The sequence below is a fragment of the Capricornis sumatraensis genome, chromosome 14 (genome assembly GCF_032405125.1).
Source record: "Capricornis sumatraensis isolate serow.1 chromosome 14, serow.2, whole genome shotgun sequence".
NCBI classification, from domain to species: Eukaryota; Metazoa; Chordata; class Mammalia; order Artiodactyla; family Bovidae; genus Capricornis; species Capricornis sumatraensis.
In genome coordinates, this window is record NC_091082.1 from 46,905,167 (window position 1) to 46,924,215 (window position 19,049).

At 39.7% G+C, this 19,049-nt stretch overlaps 1 protein-coding gene across 5 annotated transcripts in view; it reads left to right on the plus strand.

Annotated features, from left to right (window-relative positions):
* The window catches only part of DNM3 (dynamin 3), a 634,763-nt gene that overhangs the window by 251,887 nt on the left and 363,827 nt on the right, over positions 1–19,049 (plus strand). For all 5 annotated transcript variants that reach the window (XM_068986589.1, XM_068986590.1, XM_068986588.1 and 2 more), the window contains exons 7-10: positions 841–983; positions 4,265–4,400; positions 6,694–6,761; positions 10,630–10,768. In XM_068986589.1, coding sequence (XP_068842690.1) covers positions 841–983; positions 4,265–4,400; positions 6,694–6,761; positions 10,630–10,768 — 486 coding nt within the window. The remainder of the gene's footprint in view (positions 1–840; positions 984–4,264; positions 4,401–6,693; positions 6,762–10,629; positions 10,769–19,049) is intronic.

The following is a 19,049-nucleotide window of genomic DNA, read 5'->3' on the forward strand; positions in this document are numbered from 1 at the left end:
CTCTTCTCTTGATTCTGAGTTTATTTCTTAAGCCATGCAAAAACATGATCTTTTTTTCCTGTTAATTCAGACTTAATTATATTGTAATAGAAAGAGCATTAGTCAGAGGGCTAATCAATCTGGGTTTATATCCCACCTTTGTTCTCAATTAATTTTGTCCCTCTTAGAAAATCTCTTAGAAAATTTTCTTTATCCTAAGCTTGAGGTGTCAGCAGTTGACTTCAGTGGAAATGCCACAGCAAGTGGTTAGTTAGAGTTATCAATACCAGGGCTTTTTATATACAACCTGTTGAGGGTGTAAGCTAGGGACTAACCACAGTTGGACTGGGGCCTAAAGATGGAGGAAAGAGGAAACACTTGCCTGAGCTATAGAATGAAAAGGAAGTTAACAACTGACAGGTGCATGGGTTTGTGCTCCACTGGTGGTGAGCTTTTTGGTTCTGAGAATTCAGGCAGCACCTGTCATTCTCTGCTTCTTTCATTTGTATCACATTCTAACTTAAAATTCCTTTTGACAGCGTAGCTTATCTGACAGATTAGTCCATACTAAGGTGTCATTAGGCAGCTTCATTAGTAAACTTAGCTGCCTTTAACAGGGTATCCCAGATGTAAAGAGATAGTCTCAGCTAGTGACTTTAGCTGAGGGAATTTTGACCTTGGGTGTAGGCGGTGGAGGAGAGAGCTGGAACTTCTCACATCTGTCTACATAGTCAGACTCACATGTGTGTATGACTTTCTAAGGTTTTGAGTGATCTGGAAAACAGTTAAGGCCAATTTTTATCTTCTGAGTTGAACTTCCATCTCTTATATGTGTGCATGAATTTGTTTTGTTTTATTTAGCAACTTACCAACCACATTCGAGACACCCTGCCCAACTTCAGAAACAAACTACAGGGCCAGTTGCTGTCCATAGAACATGAAGTGGAAGCCTACAAAAACTTCAAGCCAGAGGACCCCACCCGGAAGACCAAAGCATTGCTGCAGTGAGTCACCTTGCCCTTCCCTTGTTCAGCACTTGAAACACATTTCTTCAGTTTGCTTTTTCCTTAGTCTATTTATCATGCTAGTTTATAGGTTTTTTCCCATAGAAGTAAAGTATATGAGGGTTTGTATATGTCATAAAATAAGCCTTGAATCTTTGTTTTCTTGAAGAATAGTTGATCTTAATTCTGTCATTATAAATTTAAGCAATGCCCAATCCTCTGCCCAGTTTTATTGTGTTTTTCTAATTGGATTCAGTAAATGAGCAAAACCAACAGTGATAACTCAGTAGGGTTGTTTGCCCTTAGTCTTTAAAAGTGGGCTAGGTTCCTGCTGAAAATGTCATCTGGATTGTGCAACTGTTTCTGTTGGTGTCACATGTATTTATTATCATTTTTATTTCAGTCATTTCATATCATCTCTCTGTGTGTATTTTTCAGTGCGGTGAGAACCAAGGATTTAACTTAAAAAAGTACAGACTGTAGGGCACATTTAAGTTTCTTTTTCCTATTTGGTAATAATTTCAATGTAGACCTTTAAATACATAAATGTGAAAACTGCCAAGTGTCTTTTTACTCCTTCAAGATCTTTTCTTCTTATCCTTGGGTTATTAGATTTATCCCTGAGAGTTCTTGGGTTAGGATAGCAGAGTTGTTGGAGAATTGCCATCCCCTTATGTCTTTTACCCTCATTCCTTCTTTCAGCTCCTTTCAGCCTCATCTATCCTTTTATCGCTGTGCTTCAAATTGCCCCAGGTCTCTCTCCACCTGAAGACCCCCATTGACCAGCTTACATTCCTGGATATCTGAAGTCCATCTCTAAAGATGATGCTTGCCACTTCCTATGGCCCCTTTCTCTCTGCAGTCTTGTAATCAAACACCCCTAATGTGGCTTTTAAAATGCACAACATAATTCCTTTTATTTGTAGGAGGATTTCTAAATGTTCAAATTATTTATGTAACATATTCAATGCATTATCTTATATTCCTCCATGTAAAAAACAGTAAGATCATACAGAGGAAAAATTTTTTTTTTGGATTCAACTCTCTCATAGTTTATCTTTTCTTTTTCTTCTTGGCTTTGGTTAAGCTCCTATTAAAAGTCTTCGAGTTACAGAGAAAGGAAAGCTATTTCTGTTTAGGTCCTGGGTCATCATCTTAACATTCAACTGAAACTGTTGTCTTTGTAAAGACTAGGTCTTGCCTCTGTGATTCCATTGGACTCATTACAATTTTCCACAGTTAGATTCCTCCCTTGTAGGGAGCTGATTCACCTCCTTCTTTCCTTCCTGCCTCTCTCCCTCCCTTCCTTTCTTCATTACTTTCTCTTGCCTTGCTGACATCTCTGTACTCTATTTGATGTCTGGCTCTGTGCTATCTACTGAGGATTCAAAAATGAATAAGATTTTTAACCCACAAGAAGAAACCACAGTAGAGCAGCAGAAACAGATATATAACAACTAACTGTTAAAATCTGATAAATGCTACATTTCTGGTAAGTATTAAATGTTAAGGGAGATCAGATAAAGAGCAGATACATGCTAGGAAGGGTGTGAACTCACTTGAATGAGACCCTGAAGTATGGGAGGCGTTTGTCGGGTGGAAGAAGGAAGTCAAGAGAATAGCGTGAACTTCGGTACAGCTTGTTCCAGTGGGCCAGGTGGCTGGGGTGTAGGGTATGGGAATGGAGTAGCTGGAGGTGAATTTTCAGGGGTTTCCCAATGTTTCATACCTTTCCAGGTGTTTAAAATTAGATTAATAGTAGCATGTACATGAACATAGCTATATCCAGTTATATTCTAGATTTTTAGGCCTAAATATTTGAAGTTCCTTTTACTTCATCCATAATTTTAATGAAAGAGAATAAAAGATTCAGATTTTAGGTGGTTTGAATTTTTTCTCAATCTAGTAGATTTTGAATTTAAAAATAGTTTCAGTGTGTCAAAATTGAGACTTTCTAAACCTACTAGTCATAAATACCACTAGTCATTTTTTCTGTATAACATATTTTTTTGCTTTGTTTTTTACCAACTGCCTTGAGGTAATTCATTCCTTCATTGAACTTGCTGAGTACCTCTCATATGCCAAGCAGGGGATAATAAATCATATGCATGGTCCATGCCCTTAGGAGAAAGACTGATAGATGAGTGATGGTGATGCCCTCTGCTACATGCTCTGCTGAAAATATTCTGAGGAAGCTGAGAAGGGTTCCTTCATCTGGGTGGCAGTGAGTGGTGGTGGTGGATAGAGTTGTGGATCATGGAAAGCTTCCTGAAAAAACTAATGCTTAAACTGAGTCTTGAAGGACTGATAATAATTAGCCAGACAAAGAAGCATAAGGCAGAGCAGAAAGGAAAATGAGTGTAAAGCAGAGAGACATGGTACTCATGGGGACCTCTAAATAGCTTCTTTTTAGTTGGTTTGGAAGGTGAGTAGGGATGAGTTGTAAGAGATGAGGCGTCCAGGGACAGACCCTGGAGAATCTTAGGTGATGGGGTCAGGAGCTTTCATTTTATTGAATTCTAGGGAGTCATTGAAAAACAAGGCTAGAGCTAGTTGCAGAGGGGCAAGGGTGGAGGGCCAGAAATTTGCATTGTTCTGGCAGAATGAGGTCTGTGATGCTGAGGTCAGGGAAGAGAGTAGCTCATAAAGTATGAGAGCACTCTACTGGAGCAGTTGGAACACTAGGTGATAGTGATGTCACAGGAGTCCTGGCTCATTTAACTATTTTATATGAAGTTTTATTGCTTAGATGATTTTTTAAAAATTTAATTGGAGGATAATTGCTTTACAATGTTATGTTGGTTTCTGCATAAAACAACATAAAATAGCCATAAGTATATACATATGCTCTCTCTCTCTTGAACCTCCTTCCACCCCACCCTCTATCCAACCCCTCTAGGTTGTCGCAGAGTGCTGGGCTGGGCTCCCTGTGTTATACAGCAGCCTCCTACTAGCTATCAATTTTACACATGGTAGTGTATTTCTAATTTAAGTATTTTAAAATGCTGTTTTATAGTTGCAGCTAAATGGCAGAAAGTTTATTTAATGATGCAGATATTTAAAGTATATATTTTAAATTAGATGTCTGAAATAAATCTTGATAATGTGTATTTCATATAGTTACATTTTGAGCACTGACTAGAGTGCATTTTTAATTCTGCCAGTAGGTGACACTAAGAACACCAGGAAAAGAGTTCTGAGGGATAACCATAGCAAATTCAGATGAAAAATGCGAAGCCTTGTAACTTTAACTTGAATTTATTTCTCTTTTGCAATTACAGGATGGTTCAACAATTTGCTGTGGATTTTGAGAAGAGAATTGAAGGGTCAGGGGATCAAGTAGACACTCTGGAGCTCTCAGGGGGTGCTAAAATCAATCGTATATTCCATGAACGCTTTCCTTTTGAGATAGTAAAGGTTTGTACCAAGTGTTATTCTTTCTTTTTGTTTCATTTCATTTCTATTTTCTGTTCTACATAACTGTTCATAAAATGTTATGTGAATGGTATGGGACTAAAATAATTCTTTAGACAAAAACCTCCATACTCAGGTAGTGAAATTCAGGAGGGAAGTTATTTTCTTACTGATGATTCTTATTTTATTTAATGGAATCTAATGATATTTCAATAATTCAACAACTACTAACAGGTTCCTGTGATGCTTATTTGTTGTCTAATTCATTTACAAATGTTTCTTGAGCATCTACTGTGTACCAGTGATCTTAGGTGCCAGGGATCAAGACAGAGATACTGTCTGGTGGCAAAAGACAGAAAATTGATGAATAGACAAAGTAAAAAAAAAAAAAAAAAAGTCAAGTATTATTACATAATGAAATATGAGAGAGAATGGAATTAGATTAGCCACTTTTGATGGAATGTTCAGGCAAGGTCTCTCAGACTATGGGGCCCTTAAAGCCTGACCAGAATGGCATGAAGAGGTCAGCTATAAGGATCTGGAGGAAGAAGGTTGTTTAAGGCAAGATGCCAAGGACAAGGCCCTAAAGCAAGCACCTGTGTAGCAAGTGAGGAACAACTGAGGCTGGTGCAGAGCTGATGAAGGGGAGCGGGGAGAAAATGAATTCAGAGAAAGGAAGTGCCCAGTTTATGCAGAGCTTTCTAGGTTGTGATAAAGTGCTTACATTTAACAATGGGAAGTCTGGGGAGAGTTTTAAGAAAAAGTGTGACCTGATTTGATTGGTGATTTTAAAAGACCACTGTCTGGGTTGGATTGTAAAGATTGAAGGAGACAAGATGGCTTAAACAGTAGGGCCGAAGCAGAGGTGAATCCACTTTGTGGGGGACTTGAAGCCTATACAATTTGGGGACCCCTCTTGAATAATGCAAAATTATAAACACACAGGCACAGGGTCTTGTAAGGAATTTATGCAAGAGAGAAGTTCTGAAACTTAAACTTATTTAGCTTTATAGTAGAAATGCCTCAACAGAGAGGCTTGAGAGAAGTGGATGGATTCATGATTTTGAAGAAAGGGTCAATGAGGCTTGGATTGTTATGGAAAATGCAAAAAAGAGAAGATTCAAGATGACTCCCAAGATTTTGACTTACACAACTGAGCAAATGTTAGTGTCCATCAGATGAGGAAACTGAGAAAAAGTTCAATGTGGAGGTATGAACCAAGAGTTTTGTTTCAGAGATGTTAAGGTTGAAATGCCCCATAGGCAGCGAGGTAGTTTTAGGGACTATGTTACTTGTCTCACATACAGAGGCATGTACTTACATCTTGGTGTGGGAGGCAGATGGGTAAATAGACAGTTTATTAATATGTGTTAAGAAAAGTGATAAACTTCAGCACAGGGTGTTATGGAAACACAGTCCATGGAAATGAATCCCAGCCTGACTGTGTAAGGGAACTTGGTTTCTGAGCTAAGAAGGCTGAGCAGCTAGTTAAGCAGGAATAGGTGAGGTGGGGCTGAGGAAGAGATTGTTCCAGACAGAAAGGGAGGAGTGGTAAAGGCTGAGGTGTGGAACTAAAGCTGTTCAAAGTTCTGTGGCATAAAGTGGTGGGTGCCGGGGGGAGGGGGAGGGGCTGGGAAATGGACAGGCAATGAGGTTGGAGAGGCCAAATCTCAAAAGTTAGGGGCTGACCCAAATGTTCTCTTGATATCCCTTTCAGATCTAAGCTCTATGACACTTTAATCCTACTTTCAATAAATTTAAGGTACCTAGAAATTCTGGGAAATTTTAATACAGTAATCTATCCTGTGTAGGATTGGCAAAATATTATTAATTTCCTCTTTTAAATAAATTTTGAACTCAGGTGCTTAACATGGCCAGGGAGAAGAGACAGCCATTGTTAATTCTCAACAAAGCTGGACTACTGTTGTACATCAGGTGACACTTATGTATGCATTTGTCTGTGAATATATTTACTACATTCAGCAAAAGAATGAAGAATTATATATTTCAAATGAATGGCCAGATTTATGTACAGAAGACATCCTTTATGTGTAGCATTCCTTATCTATAAAAGAGTTAAAATCTGCTGCACTAAAACTCCCAGAAATCCCTAACATTCTGTGTTGCCTTGAACTTTATATAAACAGATGTCTTGACCATCTGGATTTAGGTTAGGAAAGACATGAGTATCCATTTATTAATAATAGAGTCAAGTTATTCTCATTTTAAAATATTCAACAATATTATTATTCAGAGGAATTGAGTGTCATAACTGTGGCTCATTTTGCTTCCGCAGATGGAGTTCAATGAGAAAGAATTGCGAAGAGAAATAAGCTATGCAATCAAAAACATACATGGTATCAGGCAAGTGCTTCACGTTTTCCTTGTCTTCAGTTCAAGCTAATAAAAAAATTAGTGTTTATAAATGGCTAGTGAAGTAGCCTTTTCATCATCTGAGCAGAGTAGAATGTAGAGGTGGGAGTAAGAAATAAAAAATATGAAATTCTTGCTTGAGTTCAGTGATAATTTCTAGTATTGTCATATTGTCTTTTCCACTGAAAAATCAAAAACCCTGTCTGCACTCACAGCACCATGCTCTCGACAATTGGGGATTTACTGATGAATAAGACCTTGTTCTCTGGGGCTGTATATTTCAGAGGCAAAGGCCAGACTTGCTCATAAGTGATCATCACTTACACCAAGACTAGATGGATTAATTTTGACTGGATTTATGGAGCAAGATTGGGGAAGGTTAATGAAGGTGGTTATTTTAGAGTCAAACCTTGCCAGTTTTGAGAACAAGAGTGATTTCAATAAGGAAAGGTGTCTTTGTGTATAAATGTGAATGTGTGTGTGTATGGGGTAGATGGTGATGCAAAAAGATGTAAGAGATGAGAGACTGTTGAGGCTGGAGGAGATGAGAAGGGGCTTAGAGTGGAGGGAGTGGTGTGAGCAAAGGCACGGAGGTGGCAAAGAGCAGCATGTGTTCATGGAGCAGGGAGCCCTGCATTTGAACTGGAGTTAGAAATAAAGAAGGAGAGCAGAGAGGTGGTTGGGAGGAGAACTTGTGCCTGAATTCCCCCTCATATAAGGTTATTTTCATTAAAGAACTGGGATAAGAAAATAAATGAATTTAAAGCACATTTTGTGAGTTTGTGTTTAGAGGGCTAAATACAATGTAATGGAGCATATGCTAAATTGATTCAAGGTCAGAAGACTTAGGTTGCCTACTTCATGATGATCTTACATGAAGGAGGGGGTCCCCAGTCTATCGGTCGGTTGTGTCTCAGCTTCTGCCTCAGGGCTAGCTTGAGACTATTTGGGGAACAGAAGCTGAGAGAGCAAAACTTGACACTGAGTGTGACTGTGATTGGTGATTTTCCAAAGGAGTTATGACATTTGAATTTATCCTTATGAAATTTGGAAAGTCTACTCTACAAGTCTCAAATAATATGGGTAAATATGCATTCATAAAGTGAAAAGGAGAAAACATCTCTAACCACATCCAATGTGTTTTTCTTAACCATCAACAGGATTTCTAAGTTCCCTATTAATTCTCTTCCCTCTCCTTCAACTCCAGAAGACATTTGGTATAGAAACTCTGTCTTTCTCTTTAGCTGGACAGAGCTAGAATTCACACGTATTAGTCTGATAAATGCAGTAGAACCAAATTATGTTTTGGGAGAGGGATCAAAAAAGTATTTTTGCTTAACTAAATGCAGTGTTTTTATTTGACTTTTAAAAGTTTTTACTGATTATGTTTTTATTGAATGTAACTGCAAAAATTCAGTAATTCAGGATTATAGATTTCTGATTTATATGTCCACCCACAGAAGAGCTTGACTGTTACTATTATTCTGGAGTTAATTTGCCTATAAGCTGGTTGGTGACTCAGTGGTAAAGAGTCCACCTGCAATGCAGGAGCTGCGGGTTTGATCCATGGGTGGGGAAGATCCCCTGGAGAATGAAATGGTAACCCACTCCAGTATTCTTGCCTGGAGATTCGCATGGACAGAGGAGCCTGGCAGGCTACAGTCCATGGGATTGCAAAAGAGTTGGACACGACTTAGCGACTAAAACGCATGCACGCACACACAAAATGATAAGTGCACAATGTCCTGAGTATAACACATGTTAATAGTGCAATTATTTAGGCTTTTAAATACACTTAATTAAAAATGTTTTGTTCTCAACTGATTCTATTAGATATTTGAATAACAGAAACCACCTTTGCTCAGTGAGGATTTGATGGTCCTTCTTTGTTCTGCTAACACTGAGTGCCAATGATGAGCAAGGGATCCCTCCTTGTGGAGAAAACAAAGATAAATGCTCTAATGACTCTTCTTACTAGGATAGTCATAGGACCAAAATATGTGCTCAGGTCACTGTAGTGCAAAATAAGATGCTGGGGTTCAGAGAAGGAAGACCAAGTCAGTGGCAGGGCTGTAGAAGGCGAGCTGCAGGAAGTGGCTGCTTTTGATCTTGGTTTGAAGCACAGGTGGGATTTGGACAGGCTGAAATTGTGGGAAAAGTGAAATGAACATCTTAGATGAAGGAAAAAGCATAAAATATTAGCATGAATATGTTTGTGGAAAGGCAAATGGTCTGGTTTGGCTGAAACCTCATGTGCATGAGAGGAAGGAGGAAAAGAACCGCAAGGAAGATTAGTGACAGACAGAGGAACAGTTTTAATGTCAGACTAAACAACATGTAGTCTGGAGAAGTAGTTTGGAGAAGGAAATGGCAACCCACTCCAGTATTCTTGCCTGGAGAATCCCATGGACGGAGGAGCCTGGTGCGCTACAGTCCATGGGGTAGCAAAGAGTCGGACACGACTGAGCGACTTCACTTTCACTTCAAACAACGTGTATTTTATTCTGTATCCAAAGTGGAGACATTACAATTAATAGTATAGTATGACTGCTGCTGCTGCTGCTGCTGCTAAGTCGCTTCAGTCGTGTCTGACTCTGTGCAACCCCATAGACTGCAGCCCATCAGGCTCCCCCGTCCCTGGGATTCTCCAGGCAAGAACACTGGAGTGGGTGGCCATTTCCTTCTCCAATGCATGAAAGTGAAAAGTGAAAGTGAAGTTGCTCAGTCGTGTCCGACTCTTCGCGACCCCATGGACTGCAGCCTTCCAGGCTCCTCCATCCATGGGATTCTCCAGGCAAGAGTACTGGAGTGGGGTGCCATTGCCTTCTCCATAGTATGACTACTACAGTGCAATTAGAAATGGAGGAGGGCACAAAGTGCTAAGCAAATGAGAGACACAGAATAAGGCTGCTAAAAGGAAAATGTAGAGGAAACTCTCCAAAGAGATACCATAAAATTGAGTGTTGAAGGAAGAGAGGGTAATCAAATAAGGGGAAGGAAGGAGAGTCTAGGATGGGGAGATCATCCACCAGTGTCTGGAGCCTGCATATCTGTAAGCATAGTGTTTGTCAGTGTTCAAGATCCCTTTTACAGTAGATTTTTTCCACTGTCCTTTTGTTTAGATGTGAGTAATCATTTTTCATTTTTTGTGAAACACACACACACATGCATAGACCTGGCTTTCCTGAGCTTCTGCACAGCGTTAGAAAAGCCCTGTTGTGACACCAGTTTGAATTGATTCCAGCTAGATGAAAAAGATTCTTGTTACCTTGGTTATCATTTGTTATTTTTGTAAATTCACAATTTAGGCATTCAGGGTCGTAAGCTAGTTCCACTTAACTGTCTTTTTTCTCCCCAGCACCCCAGGATCTCAAACTGGGAACCTCTGAACTTAGTATAATACAGCTCTCCTGGAAAGAATATGTTATATAGTTCAGGAATGCTACGTTTCAGTGTTCAAAATATGAAGATCATTTCCTACTCCATGAAGGACAAGAAGGAATTGTTTTTGGAATACTTTAGAAACAGAAATGTACATTTAGGACACCACTTCTATTGTGTCATTCCTTGGTCCTGCTGTGAAAGAGTGAGATGAGACAAATGACAGTTAAATATTGAAGGTCACATTATGGGCCTTGAAAACATTTGGGAAACTGTTTGTAGGTAGTGTTAATCATCTATAGAATGTATTAAAGATATTACAAATGATTCTGTGAATAGAATTAATCACTATGTACCTTTTAAATGAGGATTTTTCATGCTTAGTTTAAGTAGCATGCCAATTAAAACATTGTTAAAAGAGTACTGATTATCATTCAATTTAAAATATCTAACATGCTATTTTCTTTCCTATATCCAGGACAGGGTTGTTTACTCCAGATATGGCATTTGAAGCAATAGTCAAAAAACAAATTGTAAAGCTGAAGGGGCCTTCCTTGAAGAGTGTAGATCTGGTAATACAAGAATTAATCAACACTGTCAAGAAGTGTACCAAAAAGGTAAGTTTGGATTATGTAATTTTCCAACCCTGCTACATGTCTCTCTTTCACTGACCCTCCACTTTGTTACGAAGGTTTTGTGTTTGCTCAAGGGGAAGGATTGTAAAAAGTATTGAGTGGGAATCACTTTCATGATAGTTGGGTCTCACCCCATTTCAAATAGCGTTGTTGTCTTAATCAGGTAAACATCACTTTAGAATAATCCAAATGAATGCCCTAAACCAATTTTTCCTGTGGTGCATGGCTGGGACTCATTGTTAGGGCAAAGGAACCAGTGAAATTGTATATATCAAAAGGTAATTCTCCTAAGTTTTAAATGAATTCCACTTGAAGCTGGATGTCTGGGAAGGGAGCATTGTGGTATTGCAGTTTAACTGGATCTTAGGGCCTGGGCTCTTATCTAGATTCAAATCCTGGCTCTGCTATTTACTTGCTGAGTGACCTTGAGCATCATACTTAATCCTTATAATTTTGTCAATTTCTCTGTGAAATGGGATGATGATGATAATGGTTATAACATCACCTCAGAGAAGATTAAACAAGATGATGTCAGAAACCCAAGGCACACTTAACGTATTGATTAAACATAGTAAGTGCTCAGTAAATGGTGGCTAATCTATAAATGGCCATTTTTATTAGCACCCAATATTCTCCTGCTCGTAATATTTACTGATGGAGAATAGTAGGTAAGAGACTTCCCAATCTGGGGCCTCTTCACTGAGGAACATGGAGTAATTGTGTGGGACATGAAAGGGACACCCCAAATTGAAAAATGTAAGAAGGAAATCATTGATCATGTTAGGACAAGGGTAGGCCTAGCCCTATGAGAGTTGATATTGTTACTTCATTTCTTGAAAGTATATTTACTTCTGATTTTGTTGGTTTTGTTATCCTTGCCTTTCTGTATAGTTACAGAAAGTAATGTTCCAGTGAGTAATGTTCCTAAAAAACCAGTGGGAAGAACGAGAGAATGAGTATGAGTATTGGTTCCTAGTTAACTGGTGGAAAACTCAGTAGAAAAGATGTAAGTAGTGAAAGAGGCTAAACTTAGGAATTTACAGTTGTCAATGCTAAAAGAACAGGAGTTCATTGGAACTAGCGTGGGGCCCAGAAGTGGCTCCGGAGCTTCAGAGCCCTTCTCTAGTTTTTTTACTATTCTTCTACCTTGTTCCTTAATGTTGTTTTCTCTTCTTTAAAATGGGGAAAACCATAGGCATTAAGGGACTGAGGAAAAAGTAAATGGGGAACAACAAAACAATCTTTATGTTAGCTCTTCACGCCAGCTCTTTGTTTGGAAACTTGAAGCCATTTAATAATACTTCATATCCCTGATATCCTTGCGTTTACCCCAAAATGTGGTCAGTCTTGTCACTTGTGCAGTATTGGTCTCCTCTTGACTGGCTTGTTGAAGTAACTGGTACCATGTTCTTGATTTAACCCCATGGGTTGCTGCATGCAGGTGTCTTCTTCAGCCAAGAGTTTCTCTTTAGGTTGCCCATGCTTTCCTGCTCCCACCAGTAAGACTGTCGTCTTTCCAATGGCCAGTTGTGCTGTTCATCCTCAAATTTGTTTAGCCAGCTCTCCTTCTCATTTAAATAAATTGATCAAATGCAAGAAAGACTTTTTTTTTTTTTTCCATAAAAACTCAGCTTTGGAATGACTCAAAGGTTAGCTACGAAAGCTCTGCTTTGGACTAGGTAAAGGTAGAACAAGGTTAAAAGGATGTGGAAGGACTTAAAAAACCTAGATGGGCTCTGTCTGCATTCAGATTATTTTCCAAGTGTCTTTAGGTTTCCTGTCCACTTTGAAGAAAGCAAAATTGGAAATCATAGACAGAGGATGTGGTTTATGTAACACAGAAGACACATAACTCCAATCAGCAGATCCATATGCAGAGAACAGGCCTTGGCCTTACATCAAAAGATTGGCACATGTGTGTACATTTATGTTTTAAGTTATATAAAATGTTTATGGTATGTATGAATCTTTTTTTTTTTTTTATCATTTCCCATTGTATCCAACTTACTGGAAAACCAACAGTCCCGATGGCATGGGATGAGACGGCTTGTTCTTTGACACTTTTTGGCTTTTATTCTTTGGTTTCCACCCTTTGAACCTCCCTTTTCATTAAGCTCTCTAGATCAGGCGTGGTTGTATATTTATACTGTCTTCTCAAAACATTTTATTTGTTTCCTTAAGTAAAGCCTAGCTTTCTTCCTGAGATTCTTGTTTATCCTTAGGCTTCCTTTGTTGAAGGATATTTATTGGCCCAAACTCAAAGAATCTAAAGGCCAGGATCAGGTACGACATGGCCTACTTCTCCATTTGTGGCTTCCAAACATTATTGCTTCACCTTCCTATAACAAGTCTTCCTTCAAGGCCCAGGTGTTACCAGCTCTGCCAACCTTTTCCCTTCTCTTCATTGTCACCATCAAGTCCTGGTTGCTCCCTTGCATTCATCAAGATACTTAGAACTTGGCTTACATTTTTCCTCTCCATCCTAAACTCACCTTCGGCTCAGGTGACTTCAGCAGAGATCATGTTCAACACCCAGTAGATGCTGTTTTTAGAGACCTATGATTCCAGTGATCCTCCATTCATTCCACCCTAGCATCCCACTCCTGTGACCTCTTTCTGTCCTTGTCATGGTGGACAAATGTTCTACTAATAGATTCTTCAGAAATCTCAAATTCTAAATCTAGGGTTTTCAAAACACTGATTACCCTCTTTTTGGTTTTCAATTAGTTGGAAAATTAGTAGAAAACTTTAAAGGAGAATTGAAGCTTAGGATCCACCTTGCTGCTGATAAATCTAGCTTGAAAAGCATGGCTGGGATTTGCTGCTGCAGTGGGAGCCTTCTCTTCTGGCGGTAAACCTCAGAGCCCACAGTAGTGGAGAGAGATGTGCACCCAGAGACAGCACAGCATGTTTCAGCTAACCTTACACCTATGGGCTTCTCCAACGAGGGCCACGTTTGAGCAGTGACATAGTGCGCCTGCCCCATGAAGCAGAGAGCTGTGGGCTGACACAACTCAGGTGCTCACAGGTGGAGGAAATGACAAGGGCATCTCCCATAATACTTTTTCAAGAGGGAAGAAATGTTGGTGGGTTTCTACTTTATGAGTGAGGTGTGAAGGGTGCTGGGGAGTAGGAAGAGGGGTTCTTTTCTACACCTAAAATTATGCCACAGGCTCCCACCCTTTCAGTTCTATCACTCCTTTACTCTCCCTAAAAGCAGTCTTTAAGTTCAAAGAGACCTTCAGATCTCTGACTTCTGTTTGTTTTAAGCTACCTATCTCCTTCTGATTTTATTATATTTCCTGACTACTGTATCAGTCTACGTTCAGTCAGGAGAGAGAAACCACACAGCAATTTGAACAGGAAACAGTTACTGTAGAAAAAAAGTATGAACTGTAACAGGGGCTTAAAGTAGTGAGGAATTGGCTAATAAGAAGGTAAGAGAGGACTTACCTGGTGGTCCAGTGATTAAGAATCTGCCTGACAATGCAGGGAACATGGGTTTGATCCCCAGTCTGGGAAGATTCCACATGCTGTGAGGCAACTAAGCCCACAACTACTGAAGCCCATGTGCCTAGAGCCTGTGCTCCACAGAAAAGCTACTGTAATAAGAAGCCTGTGTACTGTAACAAAGAGCTGTCCCCACCCACTCACCACCACTAGAGAAAGCCTGCACACAGCAAAGAAGACCTAATGCAACAACCAAAAATAAACTAAGTAATTAATTTTCAAAAAAGAAGTTAAAAGAATGACTGAAGATAGGAGTAGTAGAAGCTATAAGGAGCAGTTACTAAGGTGCTACCTTTAGGGGAACACCCAGGAAAGAGGGACCCTGCCCAGAGCTAAGACTGGGACTTCTTGAAGAGGACCTAGATGTGGCTCATTGGATGGCAGAAAAGTAGTGTTATGCTGCAGAATTTGCTGGAAATCTGCCCTCTGGAACATGCTGGGAGGGAAAAGGTAACCATGGGGAGGATTCTCCCTGGAGACACTTATGCAAACTGTTCAAGGTGAGGGCAGCTCTACCAGGGGGGCTGTGAGTGCCTTGTACTGAAGTAGGCTGCTTCAGCCTATCTTTTCCTCCAACAGTGTCTCTCCAGGCTCTGCCTCTCCTGATAAAACCTCTCATGGTGCCAGTGAGCAATGAAAAAATACTTTAAGGGCCCAGGATTATTTTCACAGAGAGAGTAAGAAGCGTGAACTTGGAACTGAGAGGCAATACATTAAGAAGCAGTACGTTTACCTTCTGGACTTCCCTGTGGCTCAGATGGTAAAGAATCCACCTGCCATGTGGGAGACCTGGGTTTGATCCCTGGGTTGGGAAGATCCCCCAGAGGAGGACATGGCAACCCACTCCAGTATTTTTGCCTGGAGAATTCCCATGGACAGAGGAGCCTAGTGGGCTACAGTCCATGGGGTTGCAAAGAGTCAGACACAACTGAGTGACTAAGCACATATTAATTCCTTTTGGATTAACTTTGTCATCTGTTGAGACACTAAGGGTGGTCAAATTTATTTGTCTTTTATTTCCCTTTTCCCCAGGTTGGTGATGAGCTTGAAGATAGTTGTGTATCTGTGTGGATTTGTGCCACATAATATAGCCATTGTCTTCAGCATTTCATTTGTTAGTGACTTGCCGTGTTTGTCACAATAGTGATGTTAAACTTTTAGCACTCTTTTTAAGATGCTTTGCTCATCGCTTTCAATAATGATTTCACAGAGAAAATAGAGGCTATACATGGGAACATTAATTTCTAGCCCCCAAACCTATGTGTATTCCCAATCATGTCTCTTCTTCCTCTCCTTTTCTCTGTCATGGTGTTAATCCTGACCAAGGCTGGGTTTCTACTTGTACTCTCACCTCCTTAAGGAACTTACTCTTTGGATTTCTTGGTTTCCTGAATCATCACCCTCTTCATCACATTTAAAAATAAGTCAATGTATAAATATATGCCAGGGTCCAGCCCCGGTGGATCCAGGGTAATTCGAAGGGGAGACGGAATCGGCGTCCTAGGAAAAAGCTATTTAATTAAAAGTATAAAGAGAGATTAGAAAGGAATAGTATAGTAGGAAAATTAGTGGAGAAAAAGAGGCTGAATAACTTGGTTTACGTGGGATACCAATAAAGCTTCGAGACAAGAAGCTTGCACGTAGGCCACAGGTGTCTTTCCGTTCTCCCGAAGGAGAGGAGGCACTGAGGCCTCCCCGGTCCAATCTTAGAAGCCCAGGCAAAATTAGCAGGCTTGGTGAGTACCCACGCTCCAGATGGGAATTCAGCCAGAAAAACAGAGAACAAGAAAGAAACGACACGGGGGAGTCAGTCTTTCCAGAAACTGATCTGTTTTCTTTATTTTCAGGTTTGCTTATATACTTTTTGTTATACATAGGGATGAATACAGAGTCACGTGGGGTCAGCACACCTGACCCTTGTCAAAATCAGGTGCTTCATATTAAATTATACAAAGGTCTTAGGGGTTTTACATCATCTTCTGTCCATGAGGCCTGCTGACATTTTATGGCCCTTTCTGATAATGGTCAGTCAACCAGAAAACTTATTTTTTCCAGGGGTGATTTTTTCTTAAACCAGGCACCAGCCTCCAAATAAAGTTGCATTCCTATAGGGTGAGGGTGTAGTGGGTTACAGTCAAGAAAGGAATTTACTTAGCCTAAGGTTTAACGATTAATCTTAAAGGTTAATACTTATTTCTCCTATATGCTAGTTATATTCATTATAAGGGCAGGGAATATGGAGATTTAGCAGCAAATATTGGCTCAACAATGAAAAACCCTTCACCAATATAATTTGTAATCAACCCACTAATACTATACTAATAATTTTGTAACTTCTCAAAAGAGTCTGTATTTAGAAAGTTTAAAGCATCTCGTGCCTCTCATGGTTGGGAGGCTGTACACAATCACATGTGGCTGGATGAACCTGCTCAGGCAGGCTAGAGAACCTTTAGAGGAGTTTGTAAGTTGAAACACTCTTGTCACGCCCAGGAATTTTTATTAACTGGAGCTGCAAGTTAACTCCTTCTCCGAGAGAGGTGGTGGGGGGTCAGCCCCCCATAAAGTCAGAGGTATAGGTGAGAGCATAAAACAGTAAAGTAGGCACTCTGGTTTTGGGGGTATATGCTCAGGAAGGGGGGTCTCCTGAGACTCGATCCTACCTTTGTGTATGCCGAAGCCTCCTTCCTCATGACCTTTGCCATGGGCAGAGTTCCTCACGCTGGCTCCCAGCAAATATATTTTTGTCTCTTCTGACTTATAAGTAACAAAAACCTGTCTTCTGCTCTATTACTGTCCTTTTATCATGGCCAACATTCTTGGTAAAAAAAAAAGTAGTTTATGCTTCTATATCTTTCTCATCTCCATTTAACTCCTTAACCCTTTGAAGTTTGGCTTCAACTCACCATTCTATTGGAATAGTTATGACAAAAGTTAACCAGAGACTTGATTACCAAATTGAATGGGCCCTCTTATTCCCAGTTGTATTCTACTCTTTTTTTGAAGATGACACCTCTTTTTGGTTCTCTTTCATGTTTCGCATGATTCTTCCTCCATCTCCTTCAAGACTTTATCCACTTTTGCCTGCCTCTAACCACCAGAGTCCCCCAAATTTGCTTCTGGTTTTCTACTTTTCTTTTCCTTTCTCCGGATGATATCTCCCATAGTTCAGCTACCACTTAAAACATTGTTGATTCCCAGAGTTATGCTGCTGGTTCAAGCTTCTTAACCAAAATGGTCTACTCTACAGTCTACTGCAACTGCCTCCTCTTCTTACTTAACGTCCTAAACAGGTCCCCCCCCTCAAAAAAATAAATAAATAAATAAATAACTCCAGTGACCTCCTAACTGATCTTATTACTTCTAATCTGGTCATCTTCAAATTCATCCTCCTCACTGTTGTGAAAATGGCCTTTCTAAAACATGCGCACAAACAAAACAACAAAACAGATCTCAAAACAGCTAAAAAAAATATATGTGCACATATTTTTTGCCTGTTCCTTCAAAATTATTTAATGGCTCCTTATATCTTAAGAAAATTCTAATCATTTATGGTTGTTTTTAGTTTCACCATTTGATCTCCGAATACTTCTCCAGCTACATCTGTTGTCACTTTTTGCTTGCTGCAGCCATTCTAAGTGATTTTTTTTAATTCACAAAAATTTTTCCTGCCTTTAATATTTGCACATGTGATTTTGTTTGTTTAGAAAGTGTCCTTGAGATACAGCTCAATCATCATTTTTCCTGCAAAGCTTCTGTGAATCCTTTCTTGGTCTCTATCTTCACTCCCTTCTTAGTGCTCTAATTGTCACCCTGTGTTTACTTCTGCCATAGCAATTATGATACTGCAATGCAATTTGGAATTTATTTGTTTAGGTGAATGCCTCCTATTGCTGATGATAAGCTCCTTTTAAAAAGAGCTGTCTTTTGTCTTATCTTTGACACCTAATACAATGATTAACCATATATAAGACATATTCTATAAATTATTATTAATAATTTAGATATTCTAAAGTTATCCTGATGCTAAAGAAATCTGTACTTGGTTTAAAAAGAATATTTTATTCTGAGTTAACTAAAATATTAAAAAAATTTTTTTTAAGTCACTTCTTTAAAAAATTTTTTATTTTATATTAGAGTATTAAGGGCTTCCCTGGTGGCTCAGAGGTTAAAGCATCTGCCTCCAATACAGGAGACCCAGGTTTGATCCCTGGGTTGCGAAGATGCCCTGGAGAAGGAAATGGTATCCCACTCCAGTATTCTTGCCTTTTGGGGGGCTTCCCTGGTGGCTCAGAGGGTAAAGCGTCTGCCTGCAATGCAAGAAACCCAGGTTCGATTCCTGGGTCAGGAAGATCCTCTGGAGAAGGAAATAGCAACCCACTCCAGTACCCTTGCCTGGAAAATCCCATGGATGGAGAAGCCTGGTAGGCTACAGTCCATGGGGTTGCAAAGAGTTGGACACGACTGAGTGACTTCACTTTCACTTTCATAGTTGATTAAAAATGTGTTAGTTTCAGGTGTACAGCAAAGTGATTGAGTTATACATATACATGTATCTATTATTTTTCAAATTATTATCCCATTTCAGTTATTACAGAACTTTGAGCAGAGTTCCCTGTGGTAAACAATAGGTCCTTGTTGATTATCTATTTTAAATCAGTCAGTTCAGTTCAGTCGCTCAGTCATGTCCGACTCTTTGCTACCCCATGAATGGTAGCACACCGGGCCTCCTTGTCCATCACCAACTCCTGGAGCC